This window comes from Cordyceps fumosorosea (assembly GCF_001636725.1).
Source record: "Cordyceps fumosorosea ARSEF 2679 chromosome Unknown scaffold_23, whole genome shotgun sequence".
In the NCBI taxonomy this organism is placed as follows: Eukaryota; Fungi; Ascomycota; class Sordariomycetes; order Hypocreales; family Cordycipitaceae; genus Cordyceps; species Cordyceps fumosorosea.
In genome coordinates this window covers 165,075-185,826 of record NW_017387323.1, presented here as the reverse complement: position 1 = coordinate 185,826, position 20,752 = coordinate 165,075, and the positions used below count along the sequence as shown (strand labels likewise).

The 20,752-nt window shown below is 56.7% G+C and overlaps 9 protein-coding genes across 9 annotated transcripts; 4 read left to right on the top strand and 5 right to left on the bottom strand.

The window, feature by feature from the left end:
- Window positions 1-203: 203 nt before the first annotated feature.
- ISF_07628 (Ion transport 2) lies at window positions 204-2,501 on the bottom strand (the record flags this gene model as incomplete). Its single annotated transcript, XM_018851231.1, has 5 exons — window positions 204-808; window positions 858-1,906; window positions 1,954-2,073; window positions 2,126-2,284; window positions 2,338-2,501. 5 exons carry the CDS (start codon window positions 2,499-2,501, stop codon window positions 204-206), a joined length of 2,097 nt encoding a protein of 698 aa, XP_018701541.1.
- A 771-nt stretch (window positions 2,502-3,272) lies between these two features.
- On the top strand, window positions 3,273-4,593 carry ISF_07627 (hypothetical protein; the record flags this gene model as incomplete). Its single annotated transcript, XM_018851230.1, has 3 exons — window positions 3,273-3,400; window positions 3,451-4,436; window positions 4,535-4,593. 3 exons carry the CDS (start codon window positions 3,273-3,275, stop codon window positions 4,591-4,593), a joined length of 1,173 nt encoding a protein of 390 aa, XP_018701540.1.
- Window positions 4,594-6,317: 1,724 nt separating this feature from the next.
- On the top strand, window positions 6,318-6,910 carry ISF_07626 (hypothetical protein; the record flags this gene model as incomplete). Its single annotated transcript, XM_018851229.1, has 4 exons — window positions 6,318-6,330; window positions 6,387-6,584; window positions 6,666-6,722; window positions 6,783-6,910. 4 exons carry the CDS (start codon window positions 6,318-6,320, stop codon window positions 6,908-6,910), a joined length of 396 nt encoding a protein of 131 aa, XP_018701539.1.
- Window positions 6,911-7,232: 322 nt separating this feature from the next.
- ISF_07625 (Phosphotyrosyl phosphatase activator, PTPA) lies at window positions 7,233-7,667 on the bottom strand (the record flags this gene model as incomplete). Its single annotated transcript, XM_018851228.1, has 1 exon — window positions 7,233-7,667. One exon carries the CDS (start codon window positions 7,665-7,667, stop codon window positions 7,233-7,235), a length of 435 nt encoding a protein of 144 aa, XP_018701538.1.
- Window positions 7,668-7,680: 13 nt separating this feature from the next.
- Window positions 7,681-8,535, bottom strand: ISF_07624 (phosphotyrosyl phosphatase activator; the record flags this gene model as incomplete). Its single annotated transcript, XM_018851227.1, has 1 exon — window positions 7,681-8,535. The coding sequence occupies one exon, from the start codon at window positions 8,533-8,535 to the stop codon at window positions 7,681-7,683; it is 855 nt and encodes a 284-aa protein (XP_018701537.1).
- Window positions 8,536-10,452: 1,917 nt separating this feature from the next.
- On the bottom strand, window positions 10,453-12,460 carry ISF_07623 (glutamyl-tRNA(Gln) amidotransferase; the record flags this gene model as incomplete). The annotated part of the gene is made up of 3 exons (XM_018851226.1): window positions 10,453-11,354; window positions 11,388-11,483; window positions 11,542-12,460. 3 exons carry the CDS (start codon window positions 12,458-12,460, stop codon window positions 10,453-10,455), a joined length of 1,917 nt encoding a protein of 638 aa, XP_018701536.1.
- An 806-nt stretch (window positions 12,461-13,266) lies between these two features.
- ISF_07622 (amine oxidase) lies at window positions 13,267-15,081 on the top strand (the record flags this gene model as incomplete). Its single annotated transcript, XM_018851225.1, has 1 exon — window positions 13,267-15,081. One exon carries the CDS (start codon window positions 13,267-13,269, stop codon window positions 15,079-15,081), a length of 1,815 nt encoding a protein of 604 aa, XP_018701535.1.
- A 184-nt stretch (window positions 15,082-15,265) lies between these two features.
- ISF_07621 (FAD dependent oxidoreductase) lies at window positions 15,266-17,102 on the bottom strand (the record flags this gene model as incomplete). The annotated part of the gene is made up of 7 exons (XM_018851224.1): window positions 15,266-15,403; window positions 15,460-15,552; window positions 15,601-16,098; window positions 16,184-16,696; window positions 16,763-16,848; window positions 16,920-16,964; window positions 17,069-17,102. 7 exons carry the CDS (start codon window positions 17,100-17,102, stop codon window positions 15,266-15,268), a joined length of 1,407 nt encoding a protein of 468 aa, XP_018701534.1.
- Window positions 17,103-18,033: 931 nt separating this feature from the next.
- Window positions 18,034-19,869, top strand: ISF_07620 (Major facilitator superfamily domain, general substrate transporter; the record flags this gene model as incomplete). Its single annotated transcript, XM_018851223.1, has 4 exons — window positions 18,034-18,606; window positions 18,671-19,080; window positions 19,137-19,550; window positions 19,608-19,869. The coding sequence occupies 4 exons, from the start codon at window positions 18,034-18,036 to the stop codon at window positions 19,867-19,869; spliced, it is 1,659 nt and encodes a 552-aa protein (XP_018701533.1).
- Between the last annotated feature and the right edge of the window lie 883 nt (window positions 19,870-20,752).

Genomic DNA, 20,752 nt, shown 5'->3' with positions numbered 1-20,752 from the left:
CATGATACCGGATATTACATTTCACCAACGGCTGCCAATTTGTGTCTGGCTATTTATCCGTCAGCAGTGTGGTGAATAGTTGTCTGAATACAAAAACATCAAAACCAATATACTTACTACATGGTCAATCATCATGCCAACTAGTGCGCCAAATTGGAAATGTACAGGAGATACGACCAAATCAAGAAAGTACATGTACAGGGTCATTGACTACGTTTCACTTGCAGCTCCGTGTCCGGTGCCAAGCATCGCTTGACTTCCTCCGCCGCCGTGGCCTCCTCCTTGTCCGCGTCCTCCTCGAGGGCCTTGCGCAGGCGAAACGTCAGGCGGTCCAGCACCCACTCGCTCTCCTCCTGGTCCGCGGTCAGGGGGTTGCGGTTGCCGACCCAGGACCACTGGAACGGCTGCTGCTTCTGCTTCTGCTTGTAGTAGGCGGCGTCGGGCGGACCGCCGCGCTGGGCAGCGGCGACGTCGCGCATGCGCTTCTCGTCCGGGCGGGCCTTGCGGTGGGTGCCGGCGTCGCGCTCGTCCTCGCCGAGCAGCCAGAGGAACCAGGCCCACTCCTCGAAGGAGTACCGGCGGGGCTTGGACTCGCGCAGGTGCTGCGTGACGGACTGGATCTCGGCGACGAGGAGCAGCTGGAACTCGCGGCCGGTGGGCAGCGCGTCGAGCGGGCGGTGCTCGTGGTGGTGGCGGGCGCCGTTCTGCGCGGAGGCGGCGGGCGCGTTTGCGGAGCGTGCCCAGGTCGGCGTCGGGGTCGTCGGCGCCGTGGGCGCGCCGATCGGGGGACGTGGGCCGCCTGGAGCGGCTGCTACTGCGCCAGCGCTTCAGGCTGGCGCCGGTCTCGAGGGATAGACTGCTATACTGCTTGAGGTGCTCCCGCTCCATCTGGGCGATGATCTTGTCGCGCGGGAGGATGGTCACGGCGCCGAGCCGGATGGTCATTTCCTTGACGAACTTGACGACGGTGTTCTCCATGTGCGAGATGAGAACGGTCATGGTGGGCAAGGCGAGCAGCGACCAGAAGACGAAGAAGGACTTGCCCGCGTTGGAGACGGGAACGCGGTCGCCATAGCCAATGGTAGTGAGGGAGACGAAGCAGAGGTAGAAAGAGTCGAAGTAGGACCACGGGGGCTGGTAGTCCCGCTCGGTGAAGTAAAACACGAGCGCGCCGAGAAGCCACAGAACAATCAGGGTGCCAAACGAGGCAGCCAGATCCATCCACTGCCGCCACGCCAGTGCGCGGGCTTGGATGCTACGCATGAGTTCAAACTCGATCTTACGACGCTCGAACTCGTTGCTGACGTGCGGGCTTAGGGCGGTATCGTCGCCAGACAAGGGGTTCAGGATGGTGTCCTTGCCCGTCTTTGTCAAGCTGCGGACCAGTCTCCTTCGCGTCTTTTCTTCCATGCGAACGCCGACGCGCCGCCGGGCACGGTCCAGAATCATGCTGCGAATGGAGGCAATAACCAGACCAAGGCTGATAATTCCGATCAGCGCGTATGGCAACAAAAGAGCGCTTGCGAGATTGGTTGTGGGGGCAAAATCGCCAAAGCCGACGGTGAATAGGGTGACATTGGCCCAATACACAGCGTCAAGGTAATTCCAGCCCTCGATATTGCTGAAGATGAGGGCGCCGATGAGTAGGTACATGAGAAAGAGAATAGTCTGGAGCATGAGGGTGCGCTGGCTGGACGTCAGGGCAAAGCTTTTGCTAAAGTGGCCAGTCGAGGCGCCCCAAAAGGTGACCGACATGAAAGAGGCGACAACAAAGTAAAGAATGGCAGCCCAGATGCCATAATAAAACGCCTGCGACAAGACGAGTTCGACAGATTTGTCTAGTCCCTGCTTAAGAGGTCCGGATGCGGTGGCGCAGAGCGCAATAAGGCAGAAGGACGATATGTACCTGGACAGGTCAGATTGCAAAACTTCCAGTCTAATTAGGCAACATACCACCCAATAATTGTAATAGGCTGGGCAACGGTGAACTTCACTCGCCGGGCCATGTTGAGAAGAAGGAATATATTAGACACAAACGCCATCACTAATTGGATGGCGTTTAGCACGGTGAGCCTATAGACGCCAGTCAGAGAAGCTAGAGGCGCGTAGAGGCCGCTACACCTACCATATCGGATCGGGGATATATGTCGCAGAATCAATATTCGATCCAGGCGGCCAGTATTGGCGCCATGGCCTGCTCAGAGCACAAATGCTGAATGCCGAAGCCACCGGACCCAAAGTGCCAGCAATCAACGGAAAGGCGGACGCAACCAACCACCATCGTCTGTTGGCACGTTAGCCCGTGTGCGAAATTGAGGGGAGTCGAGCTCAAAATACGTGCGATCCAGGTTTTCCTCCTCATTTGGCTCGCCAACCAGCGCCCGGGGGGGATCCTCAGGCTCTGGGGCAGCGGCGCCGTTGGCATCGTCCTGGGACTCCAGCGGCTGGTGTTTGCTAGAGTTTGGAGAGGTGCCGCGTGGAGAGGAGGACGCGGCAGTCATGGCGGGCGGCGACAATTGAGAAGAATTTATCTTGGTCGCCTCATCCTGTCATGATTGGCCCATGTCGATGTTGCGGAATTGTCGCGGATGCCCGGGAAGCGTAGATGGAGGAGGAGAGTTTGGAGAGAGAGAGAGGATACTGAGGGGTCACGGTTCACATGTGGCGGCGCTGGCGGATTTAGGCCACACCAATTGAAGCTGTTGCGAGTAGAGGAAAGTTGGTCTGTATTGTGTATGCAACCTAATTCCTTATGGCTGGAAAGGTTCAGAGCAAACCTGCAGCCATGAGACAAGACTGGCCAGCTTGCTCGTGCCGCGCAGCATTCTAGCCCTGTTGAAGCTGCCTTGGTACCTACTGGAGGCGCCTTTCAAAGCACGAGCGACGAAACGACGTCACAAATCGCGACAACGGATGCGGCTCAACTTCAGGAACCAACCAAATGGATGTTTGGGAAGATCAGGGAAACGCCTGGTGACTACTCACAGATGGCCGCCAAGAAAGCAAGGCTGCACCTCATGATTCAACAAGGCGCCCTGTATTTCAGCGCCTTCAGGCGAATTCAGCGTCATGTTTGGTGCTTCTCAGCGCCAGCCACTGCTAGCTTCAGCGCCACAGTCCACTGAGGACAGCCACTAGCGCGCTACCCATGGTATTCGTGAGGCTAACTTTAAGCCACTGTGGTGGCCAGTGAGGACACAGACAAAGCAAGTCAGGCAAGCTCGCATGATGTTGATCCTTTCACTCACCCCAACTACAACGCCCATGGCACCATGCATAGATGGCGGCCTCTGCACCGTCGCCACTTTCAATCTGCATTCATTCGCCGTCTATTTAGCACCAGCACTACAGCTGAAAGCATAGATGTCCGCTGCGGCTCTTCGGGTCATGTTACAGTCGAGTACGTTGCGTGTCTCGTTACAAGTGTCCGTCGCTAACATGCCTGGACAGCTTGTACAATTTCACAAATCTACGGCGCGATGAGCCCGTTCTGATTCATCTTCCTCCTCTCCCAGCTCGTGGTGACGGACCGTTGAAGCTGCCCGAGTTTCTCCACGGCCTGCCCGTAGCCAGCATCCGCTATCGATGGGACGGCCTCTCAGGGAGACCCCCCCTGGCACTGCTGGACGACCACAAGCCATCTCCCGCACAATGGCCGACACCGGTCCATGATGTTTCATTCGCGTACTCGTGGCTCTCTGACACGTTTTCGCCGGAAAAGTGTGGCCGTCGCGGCGTCTACGTGTACGGCTCCTTTCTCGGCGCCAGTCTCGCGGCCTCGCTCGCCTTGACCGAGGCGCATCCTCATGCGCGCTTTGCTGTCCGGGGCCTCATGGCCTACAACGGCATATATAACTGGACCATGTTTCTCCCCGACCACCGCGTCAACCGCCCGACGACGCGTGCCGGCAAGAGCATCATGCCCCCGCAACCCCGACAAGGATCTCATCTACACTTTTTGCAGGAGCAGATGCCTGGTCTCTTTGGCAAGCCCGCCCATCTCTTTGACGCGTTTGCCAGCCCCAGTCTCCTGTTCCACTCGCCAGGCCTCCTCGTACCGCGGTCTTTTACCATGACGGTGGCCGAGGCCGTCGCGATTGACGCCATGGTCGGGCAAGCGGCCGACCCTGCCTTGGTCAAGACGCCGCGCAAGTCGCACCTGGTCTTTCCGCCTCGCAAGTCAACTCTCAAGATTCCCGAGGCGCTGCTCATGCACGACTCGAACCCGATGCCGCTGACGGCATCGGGACGGCCATGGAAACGCAAACCAAAGGCGGGGGGCAATAATTTCCAGTCGCAGGCCGCTGAGCTGGTGGAGCTGATGCGTCGCAGCGTCGACGTGGTCGAGCTAAAGGAGAGGGGAAAGTGGGATGACAACGTCGAAGGCTTGGCGGATGAGGCGAGTAGGCGCGTGCAAATGCTGGATACTGGCGAAGGTATGCCGGACTATGAGCTGAGTGCGGCCGGTCAAGAAGCTGCGTTGACGTGGCTCAGGGACAGAGACTTTAGTAGCTAGTCTACACTGGTGGCATAGACATGTTCTCAAACACAGCAGGGAGGAAGAAGACGCCCAAAAACCATTCTGTACTTTGAAAATAATTGTGTATACTAGCATAATCTTGTACTATTAAAATAATTGTGTCATGTCAAAACAAATGCGAAAGAGAATAAGAAGTGTACAGGAGAGAGGCGACCTAAGAGCAGCCGTGCTCCATCAAGACAAGACGCAGGCCACGCACCCAGTACCAGAACGATGGCAAAAGCTGAGCAGAAATGTAAAGCAAGCAACGTAGCTAAAGAAAATATAAAACACGCTGAAATAAGCCCGCAAGCCTTCTAATTGCAGACAAACGTCGCGCCAGGTCCTCCAACTTTACTTCACGCCAAATCCATCCTCTTGCACCCACCCTACACCAATTACGCATCGCAGCTACACCACATCCACATTCTGGATTTTAAACCCGTCCCGAGCTTTTCAGACTCATTCACGCCACTAGAGCACTATCCTGGCAACGGGGCACAAACCAGGCCATTACCTCACCCAGCACTTCGCCATCTCAAATCCTATACCTTCAACTCTAACAATAGCCCTAGGACTGCCAACTCAGAACTTGAATAGCACCATGGTCTAGTGGTCTAGTGGTATGATTCTCGCTTTGGGATCCACTTTTCCTCTTGCGAGAGGCCCCGGGTTCGAATCCCGGCTGGACCCTGCTTTTTGGAGGATCGAGAGATTCTTTTTGCATGTTGGAGGGCGTGTAAGTCGGTTTTGAAGGATAAGTGTATTTGCGGGTGCTCAGCCTGGGTTGATGGGCGACAGGGAAGGAGCAACTTGCTGTGGGGTGTTGTGGTTAATAAAATGTGCGCAGTTGCCAGACCGTCTGGTAAGACGTTTGTGGCTGGCAACTAGCGGGGTAGAGCAAACGGCGAAGGGTACGGAGTGCTCACGATAGTTTAACGTTTACTGGGTCTCGCTTTTCATTCATTGAATTTTTTTTTTGAGCTACATCTCCATCTATCCTATGACAGTAAAGATATGCACATACATGGGTAGATATCTTGCGGAAGAGGCAGCCAGGGCTGGTATGAAACTGGTGGTGTGTGAAAACGGATGGACTGGCAACCCCTGGCGGTCCCCGATGCTGCAGAATACCGACTGCAGATCGACTGGTGCACTTATCAAGGACTGCAATATTATTGTCAATCATCTCACGACTCTCCACCCGAATGTCAAGTGTTCAATCAGCTGGTCATTTCATCATCCTTAGCGCGTACCAGCATGCAAGCAAACACCATGTACGGTGTCGCAGAAGGACCTCGTGGGTGCCATTAGACGTTGCGGCGGGGCCCTGATCGTCTGAAGCTACGGTGGCTGCCGCTAGTTCATGTAGACCGATGGGACCGTGTCTGGAATAAAAGAGCTGCAGTCGTCTGGAATTCTGGTACGACGGTGAAATTTTCCTCCAACATTGCTCTTCCCATCCCTCTGCCACCTTCGCCGAACTCGCAGCCCGCAAATATAGGTGAGTGCAGTCTGATATGTGATACGGCGAGCTATTGAGGGTCTACACGCTGCAGCCTCCAAGTGTGGCTTCCGTTTGGGCGCCGAATCAGATGAGGCAGGTAACACGCCGCCTCCTGCTTAGTACCTAGGCGGAGGCCTGACGATTTTACTCCCTTCGCACGCCAGCCGCCTCTTCTGATGCTTTTTGTCTCTACCAACATCGGCGACTCCAGAATACTTTCTGACATTTTACTCGCTTCAGACGCCCTCCCGACGTAAACACACTTCAAGGCTTTCTACAAACACCGTCAAGATGGGTGGCATTCGTGAGTTCTTCCACAGCGTGCCCCGGAGTTGTTGCTGACAACTTTGTTCCTCAAAGCTTTTGGCGCTCTTGAGAACCTCAAGAACAAGGTCCAGGACCTCATCAAGAAGAAGCTCAACAAGAACAAGGCCGAGGACAAGCCCGCCGAAACAACAACTGCTGCGGACGCTGCGGCCCCTGCTGCAGCTGACGCCACCAAGACGGAGGGCGCAGCTCCTGCTGATTCCACTCCTGCCACCACCGCTGCGGCTCCTGGTACGTTTCGCCTGACTGGCTCCCGCAACTCAATATCCCCCCGTTGGCGATGGCTTAAGCTAATAGTGTTGGACGCTTCAGTTGCCGATGCCCCACAGGCAACCGAAGCTGCCAAGGCTGACGCTACGGCTCCTGCCGGTATGCGAGAATTACAGACGACGTTGACTCGAACCGAATGCTAATCAGCCATGACTGTAGTTTCTGCCGAGTCCGCTGCTGCGGCTCCCGAGGCTGCTGCGGCTCCCGAGGCTGCTGCGGCTCCCGCGGCCGTTGCAGATGTCGAGAAACCCGCCGCGACCCCCGCCCCCGCTACCACTGCGGCCTAAGCCGGCTCTCGATCTCGATGTCAGGGTCCATCGTCCATGCACGACGGCAATGTCTGGGTCATGATGACGGGGTTCGAATTTCAACATCGTCTTAGTATTTCCCAACGCCTCTGATTTCCGCCGCGGCGCTTTCTGTCTGTGTTCTTGTTTGCGAGCTACTGGATACCCACCACGCGTCACCGCAATGATACCCTGCGCGTTGGTATAATGAGTTGCCTCGACTGCTATATTCCCACTAGTTATTCTTCTGCTTTTTATCAATCCTTAATACTTTTTTTTCGACGGCGTAATCTATTTTGTTGCTGCCTAAGCGTTATCATATCTATTTGGCCCATGGCGCTTTCGTCGGTGGCATCCCGCCCGGCTGTCCATCGCTGGTCGGAGGTCCAGGTCGTTGTGTAGGTGGCGGCATTCGAGTTGTCGGCGCCATCGTCCCTCCAGTACCTGGGGGAATTCTTGGTGTTTGAGCCCAAGGTGCTGTTACGCCTCCGGCTGGCGTAGTCGTAGTTGCAGATGCAGTTGAGCCAGCTGCGACCTGCGCGTTGGGGTCCTTTTCCCATGAGAACAGTGAACCAAAGGAAAAGTGTTGTACGACGGGGAACTTGGACAAGACCTCGGCGTTGTACATTTTAATCATACCCTTGTTGATCTTGCCCCAGCCGTCCTTGACGCCCGAAATGTCAAACAGCATCGGGCTGTGCTCCCAGAACGGGCCTTTTTTAATGTCGTTGATGAAGCCAATGGCGGAAAAATACATGTTGGTTTGGCGGTTATCCTCGACAACTAGTGCCTTGGTGATGTCGCCAGTCTTGGGCGCACCCCTGACGGAACCCTCGAGCGGCATGGGGTCGTTGTCGTCGATGGGCCGCGTCAGCTGCGCAGAGCCGAAAATGTACGGCACAAAGGAGTGGTCGTCGAGGCCCCATACGCCGTGCGAGCCCGCCGGTTCCAGCGTGTATACGGTGATGAGCTTTCGAACGAGCCTCAAATATCTGCCCTTGGTCAGTCTGGTGCACGTAGTGAGGGGGAGCGTGCGGTTGGGCCGCTACTACTTGCGGTTCGATGACGGAAAAGACGATTTCTCTCTCCACCTCGGCCACGGGCCTCTCCGTCTGATGGAAGTGGCTGAGCTTCCACAGACACCCGAGGAACGCGACGAAGCTGAGCTCGTGACCCGTGCCGTAGTCAAGGCGCTGCGCGCTACCAAAGGCGCCTAGGAGGTAGCTCCTGCCGAGCATGCCGTCCACCCTCTGCGCCAGCAGTGCGTGCCACGCGCGAAAGCTCAGGTTGCCGAAGCGGCGCGGGCCGGGCGCGGGCGGCGCCTCCTCAACGAGGCGCTCGATGCCGGCGAGCAGCTCCTGCAGCGCCGCGACGGACGCGCTGGGGGGGGCGGACCCTTGGATGGGGAGGGCAAAGGTCTGCGGCGGGGCGGCGGCGTTTCCGGGGCGGCGGCGCGGGCACACGGCGTGGTTGAGCTGCATGATGAAGACGCCGATGTCGCGGTAGGCCAGGCTGGTGAGGAAGGCGGGCACGTCGGCGGCCTCGTGGATGCGCTTGCTCGGGGTGGTGAAGGCTGGCAGGGCGCCGCGGTCCAGGACCTCGAGCCGGGGGCGCGCGGCGACCATGATTTTGTCGGGGCGTTGATGGGTGGTCGATGAGGATGGCGAGGTGTCGTCGTTGATGGCGGTCGTCTGCTGTGTGGATAGTATTGTGTGGTGGGTTCCTGCGAGTTAGTCATCGTGGGAATGAGGCACGCGACATGCTGTCTAGACGCCATTACGGATATTAATGGTTAATTTAGTTGGTAATCTCGGGAAGAAGACGAAGGAACTCTTTGTGAAGGCCTTTCTTTCATGTCTCGGAACATCTGGTGGCGCAGATATACACCCTGGCAAGGGTGCCCGTTTGCATACACAATCAATGCGGCTGGCTAAAAATAACCTGCGCCTGCCTTCTCACAAACGTCTCCTTTTCACTCTCCTTGCAAAACGGTTAATACTTCAATAATGTGCATTTTACTGATTCTCGAGAATCTTGAAAATGTCTGACCCCAAACACTCCACACAGTCGTCAACGCCGCGTCTCCCCGCGCTGAGCACCTGCCCACAGCCCCGTTCGCTCGCGTCACCGACCTCCCACTACCGAGAGCTGTATTCTGGAGGCAGAAAAGGACGAGAGATGTCCAAAATTTCTCTCCTCTCCCCCATAGTATCTGAATCACCCGCAGGACCACCCGAGCGTTCGGGAAACGAACACCACCAGCCAGCCCAACACCCGAATGCTGCCACTTATACGTACGAATTTGGGCGAGATTTTGCTACGAGCGACGACAGAATCGACAGCGATGCCACAGACGACTGCTCCTACCATGATCCCTTTGAGACGACTGGCGATTCCTGCAGTTTTCCACACCCGCAGCCGCAGGTGCAACCGATGGAGCAAAGGCAACTCGACGACTTTCAGGCGCTTGGCCCGCCACACGCAGAAATTCAGCCGCCTCCAAGAGAGTTCCAGAACAAGAAGCGAAATCCGGGGCCAATGGAGAAACGTCAAAACACAAGACGACAGTTGTCCCTTAAGCTGGGAACCACCCCGAGATCTGTTCGGCAGATGGATCGTGACTCTCTACAAATGGCACTCTCAGATGCAGACTCGGACCTCGAGGAACTAGGTTTACCTTCACTCAGCCCAACCTCGCAAGATAAGCACAGATATGAAATAATTCCTACTCCTGAAAGCGAAGGGGACCCATTCGAGACTCCTCAACCGAAGTCTATACCGCTAGGGTCCGCCACTAAGCCGCGGGAACGACCGATACACGCAATTGCCTGCAATAGTCGGTCCACTAGTACAGAAAATGAGGAGGAATCTGATACGCAGTATTCAGTCTCGGATGCAATCTTGTATATGCATGAGCTGATGGGAGGACCGTTCTGGGCGGATGAGGAGTGGCTAGCCAATAGTAGGCGTGTGGTACCACGGGGCCCTGTCCGTACACCCTTTTCAGATGAGATGATCGAAAGGACAACACGCCTGAATGAAGTCGTGGAACGGATCAGAGCAAAAAGAGGAAAGCTGGAGCAAGCGCGCCTCGCTTCAGCCATGAGCCACCGCATCAACCAACTCGTCAGCCAGATCCGAGCAGCCTGTACGACCATCTGGCAGCACTTTTTTGCGAACCAGCAGCAGCAAGCCAACCAGAAACTCCATCTTCATGAAGAGACAGTGCTCAAGATGCGAGAATATGTCATCCCGCGGCTTGTTCTCGCCCTTAGCAAAACGTTCACGCTGCTGCGCAACCAGGCCCGCGAAATGAGACGGTTAGTTATTTCTGTCCTGGGACGCCTGTGCTTCAGCGCGGAGCGGATCGCGAGGATTATCGAGATGGGAACAGAGAAGAACTATGACGGCGGTTCGGAAAAGGTGGCCGAGGTGGAGGAGTTTATCGATTGCTTGGCTGTTGTCCGGGACTGGGCCGAGGCCGAACAGAAGACAAACAAACATGCACAAGCCAAGAGATATATTGCACTATAGATTTGCTATCAATACAGTACATCACCACCATGGACCAGACTCCTCCCAGTCTTGACCTCGGAGATCATCCCCACCACGTACATCTTTCCAACGAGCGAGAATAGCATCCCGTCGCAACCCTTCGCCGCCATCAAGTCCACCGTCACGGGCAGGTACTCGGTATGGTTCGTCACCCTGGACTCGTACTCGATCTCGCCAATCGGAATGACCACGTCGGGAACCTCGGCCATGACGGAGATCCTGCTCGTCGAGAACGCGCCGGGCGCCTGCGGCCCCGTCCAGTACGTGTCCCTGTACTTGGGCGCCGGCGTCCGCGGCACGTACACGAACAAGTCGCTCGAGCAGCCTCCGTCGTCGTCGTCGTCGCGTCTGAGCACCTCGCCGTTGAACCAGTCCATGAAGCGCGTCTTGTTGGCCACAGAGTCCCGCAGCGCACCGTCGCCGGCGGCGTCGCCAAGCGCCCAGCGGCGCAGCGGCGCGGGGTTCACGTGCGGCCGTCGGCCGTCGTGGTGCGCCGCGTAGTCGGCGTAGAACGGGTCGCGGACCAGCGCGGCCTGCTCCTTGGCGGAGAGCACCTCGTACGTGCTGTTGACGACGGCGAGGAGCGGGGCGGTGCCCGGGTGCGCGGCGGCCCACCGCTCGGTCAGGTTGAAGACGGTGACGGGGGCGGAGAGTAGGTCGGCCACGTCGCGCAGAAAGGAGAGGAGCATCGCGTCGAGCTTGTCCGCGGGAGCGGTACCGGTGGGGAAGCCGGCGGCGAGGATGCGGTTAGGGAAGGAGGAGGAGGCGGAAGTGGTGATGTTAGGCCGGTAGAGGACGGTGGCGGCGTCGCCCCAGAGGATGGGGTCCCGGGCCAGGAGACCGGCGGTGTCAAAGGTTGGGGACAGCGGCATCGTGTTGTCCAGCTCAACTAGGAACTGGAGGTTTGGCTTCTTCTACTCACTCGGGCGGTTTCCGTAGATGCCTTGGAACTGGCTGGGGCTGCGGATGCTGCCTCCCGTGTCCGATCCCAGAGCGACATCTAGCCACGGATACGAAGCTGCGCGTGAATCTTTGTCAGTCGCGCAATGGTCGGGTCGGTATAGACGTCAACGTACCTACTCCGGCCGCCGGACCCGCTGACGAGGACGACGGGTCGAGGTACCCGTCGCCGCGCGGGTTGAACGGGGCCAGGTAGTCGATCCAGTCTGCCGTCGCCGTCTGGCCGTTGGCGAACTGGCTCGTCTTCATCTTGCCGACGACGACGGCGCCGGCGTCGACGAGCCGCCGCACGGCGCCGGCCGTCCGCGTGGCCGCCGGGTACAACCGGTACCACGCGCGGTTGCCGTTGGAGGTCCGGAGGCCGGCCACGTCGTAAATGTCCTTGATGCCGAGACGCACGCCGGCGAGCGGCTTGGCCGGCGTCTTGGGGAAGGACAGGCGGGACGGGACGGCGACGGCGAGGGACTGGCCCGGCAGGTTGGCGGGCAGGACGGCGTGCGAGCCGTCGGGCGCGGTGATGCTGGTCTCGCTGAAGGCGCCGGCGAGGTCTGCGTACAGCCTGTATGCGGCGTAGAGTCTTCCGGATTGGGATGCAAAGTATGGCCCGTCGGGTATGGTGGCGTTTGTGAAATCCGTTGGTATAATTCTTGTGTTGTTCAGTGCCGACGATGTCGCTGACTTGGCCGTCTCCCCAGCCAAATACACAACTGGAAGCTGGTCAGTATAATTCATAGTAATGATTTTATAAAACATGCCTCTGAAAAACTCATCCTGGATGACGTCGTCTTTCTGCAAAAAGTCATTTCGAGTTTGAGCGAGAGAAGCTTCACCAAACGAGGCCGAGTTAACGTTGACGACGGTGACTGGAACAAGATCGTCTGCATCTATAGCTGGGCTTGTAACAACTTTGCCCACATACCATGGAGGAACAAAGTAATGAATGTCGCCCACGGACACAGTTCTGCCTGTTGACGTCACCTGCGCAGCAGTGGCAGCCGTGACACGGAGCAGGACAGTCACAAGTAGAAGCTTCATGTCGTGTACGCGGTCCCACGAGGCTGTACAGCAATCGTCCGTCGTCGTATAGCGTAACAGTTGTATGAGTTATTAGCAAAAGCTGCAAACGACCAACCCGCCAGAGACTCAGCAAGATCGACCCCAACGCTCAGAACACACCGACAGGCCACACGCCGGTGGATGGGCGGTCGGTGCCCGTCATTTGCCCGTACATGTTTCCAGGATTCCAAAGCTGAAAGGTGATCCTGGCCACGATACCGTATTTGTTTAGATTAACGCGCGCAATAAGGGGACCGAGAACCCTGAGGGCGAACCCGTTCCACCAGGCCCAGAATCATGGGCCAAGGCGGCAGATCGGGCTTCCCTGCTTGGCAAGGGCCGGGGGGCCACCGCTTCAAGTTCCCATTCCAGGATAGGCAACTCAGCCGAGTTTAGATAAGCTTATAAGCAAGCTCGGTAGATTTTTTTTTTCTTGTCAGTCTCTCTGTAGCACGCAAGCAACAGCATGGTCATGATGGACTCGTCGATGTGGATCGCCGCGCCCCAGCAGCCATCAGGGTGAGCAAATAATAATAATTATAATAATACGTACGTATTGACAACTGCCGGCACTAGGACGAATAAAGCGTCAGTTTTGCTGAGGTTGATGTATGTACGCGGATGTCGTGCAACGCTGCAGGGGAATCAGGGAGAAATCGGATGGGTGCCTGAGATGGCCGGACCGGAGCCATAAGTCGAGATTCTCAAAGTATACTTATAGTAGCCTCCCTTGCCATGGGCGTATGTGCCTGGCACTAATAAGCGTACCACCTTGATCAGGCACAATGGGCAACTTTTGCAAGGCGAGCAAGCTTCTAGTAGCTGCCCTCGCCAGCATTGGCAATGGAAAGCCTCTTTCCGAAAACAGCACCACCACCCGGCCGCAGCAGCCCGCGAGCTCGGCCTGCGGACAGCGCCCGCTGCTCGAGGACTTTGACTCGCTCGGCGCGTGGTTCGAGGGCGTCAACTCCATCAACTGCACCTCCGTCCCGCGTCGGGACAACGTCACCATCGCCATCGTCGGCGCCGGCGTCTCCGGCCTCGCCACTGGCCTCCTGCTCGACAGCGTCGGCGTCCACAACTGGGAGATTATCGAGGCGAGCGGGCGCGTCGGCGGCCGGTTTCGGACCAAGTTCGTCGGCGGCACCGCCGAGTACGCCGAGATGGGCCCGATGCGGCTGCCCTGGAGCATCACCTACAAGAGCGACAACTCGACGCACGCCTACACGGACCACCGCATGACCTTTCAGCTCGCCGACACGCTCAACCGCATCAACGGCGACGACCCGCGCCTCCGCATCGACTTCATCCCCTGGGTGCAGCACCACCCCAACGAGCTGCTCGCCCGAGGAACCGGCCGTCTGCGCTCCCCCTCCGGCGGCGTCGACCGCGTGCCCACCCGCGCCGAGGTCGCCGCCGACCCGGCCGCGCTCGCCAAGCCGCCGCCGATGGACACACAGGAGTACCGCGACGTCAAGGGGAAGATGAACGCGCTCCTGCGCCGCGAGGAGACGCTGCGCTTCATCCAGCGCGACGTGTGGCGCGCCCACGCCTGGGCCATGGGCCAGGGGCTCGACGACCTGAGCGAGCAGGCGTGGATGCGGGAGCGGTTCCGCGCGGGCGAGAACGTGACCGACGCCATCTGGACGGATTCCGACTACGACGTCTTCTGGGACGAGCTGCACCACAACTCGAACCTCGCGCAGGACGGCTCCGCGGGCGCGCTGGGCGAGACGGAGTGGAAGTGCGTCGACGGCGGCTTCGACCGCATCACCGAGGCCTTCGTCCCGCACGTGCACGACCGGCTGACGCTGAACCGCAAGGTCCGCAAGATCGCCCCCGTGTACGACGGCTCCGGTCGCCAGCAGACGGGCACGCGCGTCTCGTGGTTCCCGAGCGTGGAGGACCGCACCCCGGTGCACAAGGACTACGACTACGCCGTTGTGGCGGTGCCCTTCACCATGACGCGCTTCATGGAGCTGCCGCCGTTCTCGTCCGTGCTCGGGCGCGCCATCAGCGAGGCCGGCCTGCGCTTCAAGTCGGCCTGCAAGCTGGCGCTGCTCTTCTCCGAGCGCTTCTGGGAGCGCGGCCCGCGGCCCATCTTCGGCGGCTACTCGCAGCCGGCCTCGAACGCCGTCGGCGCCCTGTACTACCCCGTCTACGGCCTCAACGAGACCGGCCGCCCGGGCCTGATCACGCAGTACCGCGGCGGCGACTGGAGCGACCGCTTCGTCAGCCTGAGCGACGACGAGTATGCGGGGATGGTCCTGGACGCGGTGGTAAGTTTGCACGGCGAGCAGGCGCGCGAGAGCTACACGGGCGTGTACGAGAAGCTGTGCTGGCTGCAGGACCAGCACGCGGCGGCGGCGTGGTGCCGTCCGGACGTGGAACAGCACCGCCTGTACATTCCGGCGTACCACCGCACAGAGTTCAACACAATCTTCATCGGCGAGCACACGGCGCCGACGCACGCGTGGATCAGCTCGGCGCTGCATTCGGCGGTCCGCGGCACGGTGCAGCTGCTGCTGGAGCTCGGCATGGTGGACGAGGCGAAGAAGGTCAACAAGGAGTGGATGGGCCAGTGGATTCACGGTGCGTAAAGGGCTGTAGGATGGCGGTAGGTTGGTGCGAAGCTGTTGGTCCTAGGTTAGATATACTTGTAGCCAAAAAAATTGGACTGACTTGACTGCTCGTCGAACACACAAAGCATCTGTCTCTCCAGCTCATCTCTGTCACAGAAAACGAATAAAGCATCAAGATTAACTCAATTCAACTTCACTCTACTTAGGTCTGGCCAATGTTTCTTGGACAATCAGGGCCATCTTCAAGGCCGTTGCGGCGTGGAGCATCAGGTCGCCAGCGCCAGAAAGGGCGCAAGAAGCTCGTCGCCTTGTCGCCATTCTGCAAGATATCCGCAGCGTGCTAAGAACGGTCAGCAGGAGCTAAATAGAAAAGACTCGCCATCCTCAATGACTTACCTTTCCGAGTACGGGCAAAAATTTGGCGCCATGGCCACTGCCACCAGTACAGACAAATAGCGAGTTGCCCGTGTAAGTCGGGACATAGTCAATCTATCGTCTGTCAGCCCCAAAACTCGCAACGTCGTCGTAAACACGCACCACGAAAGAATTGTCAAGCGAGTCGGTGTACCAGCAGAGCTTGGTTGAGTGGAATGGGACTTGATCAAACTCGGGCAAGAATATCTTGACAAATTGCCAGATCGAGTCTACAGCGGCCTCGGGAATGGTGCACGAGTCTCTAGGCGACATTGGGATAGACCACTTGCCATCTTGCGCAAATGGAACGCCTTCGGGGGCCGGTTGAAAGTTGGTAAACTGTTGCCGCAAGATTAGCGAGAAAAATAGGCCACAGCTCGATTCAGGTCTGACCTTGATCCCTCGAAATCCGATCTTGACTAGGCCGTCCGGGGTTCTGGGGAGCACGTAAACGCTTCCAGTGTCCTTTCCTGTCTTGTTGCGAGGCGTACTTTTCCAGGTAATTACTGGGAAGTTCTCGGGCGAGTATTTGTCCCAGAGCGCCTTGTTGTCCTTGTCAATCTTAAAGGTGGCAAGACTGCCGCCGGACGATTCAAGGTGCGTCGATAGATCCAGGACGAGCTGCGTGGTAAATGAACCACCTTGAAAATGTTAGAAATGATACAAGAAAAGCCGTTGTTATGCACTTGCCCGCGACAGCCACTACATCGGCCTTGTGGATGATGCCATCCTTGGTCTTTACTCCTACTGCCTTCTTCTTGTCGCCCACCGCTTCCTCCACGATAGACTCGACATCACCACGCTGATTCCCAAAGACAAAACCGACCCCTTTGGAAGCTGCAAGCTGCTGAAAATACAGACATGCGTGAGAGCAGCGCATGAAGCCACCAAGAGAGTCCAGAACTGCCTCGTAGGTTCCAGCATCAGTGCTGTCTGGAATAGGAAACTCAAGAAGCTTGCCTTCCCAACCTTGCGCTTTGGCACGCTTTCTATCTTCCGCCAGACTCTTTACAAACTGAGTCTCTCGGATGCCATCACGTTCCATGTTGGCAAGAGTCTCCTTCTCCAGGGCGCCGAGCTCGTCTGAGGGCTGGACTCGAAGCATGCCACTTGGGACGAACAGGTCGATGCCGGAGGATTTGTTAATCGCAATCCATTCCTGACGACTTTCCAAGGCCAAACGCTGGTAATGGAGCTTGGTACCATACGAGGCTCGAAACTATTCTGTATTAGCACTTACACATCCAGCGGTTTACTGGAAACTTGCAATTTTGTTGTGATCAACAGACGCTGCCTGGACATTTTCGTCGGCGGCAGGGTCATACTGGGTCTCATCGTATGCATGACGATCAAAGACTGTGACGAGGTAGCCTATTCAAGCGGAGTTCGACGTCAGCAAAGGCAACATGAACCGGACTTGCAAACGGCTCGCGATGGCTTACCCTTGTCGCGAAGCGCAACAGCCAACGACAGGCCGAATATGCCAGCTGAAATCAATATTTGTTAGTCATAGTACTCCGACGCTAGCAAAAGTGATGTATAGAAAAACAATTGTTCAATAATGGGCAAGGGGGGCTCGCGTGATGCATACCACCGACAACGGCGACAGACTTGGTCTCGCTCATTCTGGCAAGGAGAGGCGGGTGCCGCGGACAAATCAACGACTAGGGAAAGGAGGGGTGTGTGGTATAAGCTTATTGGGTTTAAGAACAAGGACAAAAGTAAGGGTAAATGTAGTAAAACTCCTATTGTTCAGAAGGGAGAGGGCTGGTGGAATTCGCCAGGCTTTTGATTCGAGAGGAAGACGGCGATCCAAGAAGCAGCGGGGCTCAATCTTCTGCAGCTAGCCATGTTTCTCATCCGGCAGAGACTCAGATGGGGATGGGATCGCCCAGACTCGGCTGCAAGCTTGCGGGCCGGACACGACTATCCACGAACCTTTATGGTTAATTTTAGCTTCACTGAATTGTGGTGCTTGGTTCTCCGCCTGTAATCATTGGCCGCGGATTGGGCCAACGAGATTGGCCGCGGAGGCTTTGCCTCGTTCATGTTGAGCAACATTGATGAGCGAAGAAGATCCAGAAAAGCACAAACCCTGCACCGCGCATAGAGTCCCATGCTAGTCATCGAGGCTGAAGAGAGGGGAGAGATTATCAATACGGAAGAAAGACCGAATCATCCAACACCACCTTGATGTCTTCTTACGTTCTCGGGCACGGATACCACGTTGGCTAGAGCGATTCATGATGGTAAGCGGCTTCTCCCTGGTTTCTCATGACCCGCAAACTGAGCTTGTAGAAAGTAGATGAGCACTTCCCGCACGTAGCTGAACAAAGCAAAACGTTGACGCCTAACGCGGACAAGGCTGTAGCTCCCGACATCACATCCATCACAAGAAGTGAGGCGTCGTATAAAGGTTCGACTGTCTCAGCGCCTTGCAGCACTTGGATGCAACCTTGCCAGCATCAAAACACCCGCCCCGTGCGAGAGACCTTTCTCCTTCTCTCTCGTTGTTCCGTTGATACTCGTCGTGTTTTCGCCTGCACATCAGCAAAGATGGCCGAGGACAAAAATAACATTCCCAAAGGCCCGGTCGAGGCTGTTGAACCTGTTGAGGCCTATTCCGGTTCCGATGCTGGGTCTCCAGGGCTCGCGGCGAAGAACGATGTCGTGACAGAGAAGGATGCCAAACCGGGCCGCACCCTTCACTTTGTCACAAAGCGCGACATTGACGATACCACGGTGTGGTACAACCAGCACAAGCCCTCCGCCCGTGCCCTTGAGCCTCACGAGGTCAACAAGGTGACGCGGAAAAACTTCTGGTTCCTGCTCACGCAGACGTGGTGGGTTGCATTCCTGATCCATCTCGACAAGTCGACGCTTTCCCAGGCCAGCACCATGGGCATCTTCGAAGACGTCAACATCACCAAGAACCAGTTCAACCACCTGTTTGTCATCTTCTTTGCCGGTTACCTGATTGCACTCTGGCCAGGCGCTGCCATCGCCCAGCGCGTCGGTCAAAAGCAGTTCATCGTTGGTTCCCTGACCCTCTGGGCCCTGCTTCTGGGGCTGCACCCGCTCGCCAAGAACTACCCCCAGATGATTGCCCTCCGATTTCTTCTTGGCATGGTAAGCCACGGCCCGCGATGCATCGGGTGCCAAGTCTTGGCTGCTGACCCTGATTCCTTGATAGACCGAGTCACAAATTGTCCCATCGACGACTGTTCTGCATCAGGCCTTCTTCCCGCCCAAAAAGAGTCCGTGGGTTCAGCTGCTGTGGTGGGCATCGGGCAGTTTTGCCAATGTCCTCCTCACCATGGTCTCATACAAGCTCATCCTCGACGATAACCACCATTCGCTTGTCGGCAACCTCAGCTCGTGGAAGTGGATGCACATCATTTGTGTCATCCTCACCTTTATCGTCGTCATCCCCCTCGCCATCTTCCTGCCCAACTCGCCGGTCGAAGCTAAATGGCTGACGGTGGATGAAAAGATACATACAATCGATGCCATTCGTGCCACGCATGCCGGTATTAGCAACAAGAACTTCAAATGGTCACAGGTCCGCGAGTGCTTCACCGACCCCAAAAGCTGGCTGTTCATGTACGTTGTGTCAAGGTTGAGCATGAGATTGCCCCAACAGGGCTGACGGCGTATAGTTTTCACATGTTCTTCAATGAGCTGCCCAACAACACTTCCCAGCAGCTTCCCCTCATCCTCGTTGGATTCGGATTCACACCGGCGCAGAGTGCCCTGTTCAACATCGCCAAGCCGCTCTGGGGCTCGTTCCTGATCGTTGTGTCGGCAGGGATGCTGTTCTGGACAGAGTTGGGCGTGGGCTACACCTGTGCCATTTCATACATCCCCTGCTTTGTTGGCGGCTTAATCATGCTGACGGCCCCGTGGTCTAACAAGGTCGCTCTGGTGGTCGGCACGCAGATTTCGACCTTCAAGCCGTCGTACCTGCTGGGTCTTTCGTGGGCCGGCACGACAACGATTGGCTACACAAAGAAACTCTATGTCATGTCGACCTGCATCGTAGCCGCCTCAGTGGCAAACATGATTTCTCCAGAGTAAGTGTTGATGGCGGTATCGCCGCGAGAGTTCGATGCTGATGGATTGGCGTCCAGATTTTGGCAGTCCAAGTACAAGCCCCGCTACATCATGCCTTGGGCATTTATGACGGCGTTTTGGTTCATTTCGCCCATCATGTGTATCATTATTCGATTTTACCTGCAGCACGAGAACAAGAAGCGCGCTGCAATTCTTGCAGAGCGAGGTACCGACAGTGACAATGACGTTCTTGAGGTCGGCAGCGAGGTTATGCACCTCAAGGACGATGATCTCGACCTAACAGATCGCCAAAACCTGCGCTTTGTATACCCTCTGTAGATGAGCTGCCAAGACGCGGTAAGTCGTGGCGCAATGCACCCCGGATATGCTCGTTTGCTGGATGGGCAGCGGGCGGAGGAGTGGTAGGAGAAGGCGGGGGAATGGTTAGATTACCAATCAGCTCATATGCAGAGAGACGTAGGCCATTGATTGGTATGGTGCATATCATGGCAATACATCGACGAGTTGTTCAGCTGCATCGTACTCTCTTTGCCAGTTACTAATTACGCCGTTTGCCAACAACAAAGTGAGGGACAGAGCCAAAGTTGAATGTGGAGCAGCGCCACATGGGCGTGTTTGAGGCGGTGTAGCGCATCTCAGCAAGCTCTGTGGCGAGTGGTCTGCCCTAGTTACCAGGAACTCAGGGGAAAGCTTGATTTTATTTTAGATGCGGATAACACAGGATGCCAAATCTCCACCGAACCCGCACGCACAGACGGGAAGGCTAGCCTGAGCCTGAAGTTTTATTGAGAATGGGAAATGGGAGAATGGGTGTTTTCTGGTGTAGCTATCCGTACTGGGTACCAGTACGTTGGCAATGTTGGGTGGGCTGTTGCGAGCATGTTGCGCAACGCCATCTGTTTGACGGCTTGCATGAAACAACGCCCAACATCAGACGCATAGGGTCCCAATCAGCAACTCAAATACGATGATGCACTGCGCTGTCAACGTCGCATTGTCAATTCACGTCATGTGGTCAATAAAAAGTCGGAGACTCTGAGCTGGCAGACCAGCTACAACGTCGTGGCCACCACCCCCCTGGTTCATTGGCTGAGCTAGCAGCAATTTCCTATCCCCTTATCAATTTCGATGAATGGGGATTCTTACGGTGACTACCAATGCATTGCCGTTGTTTGTATTCTCAATTGATTGTTGTACGGGG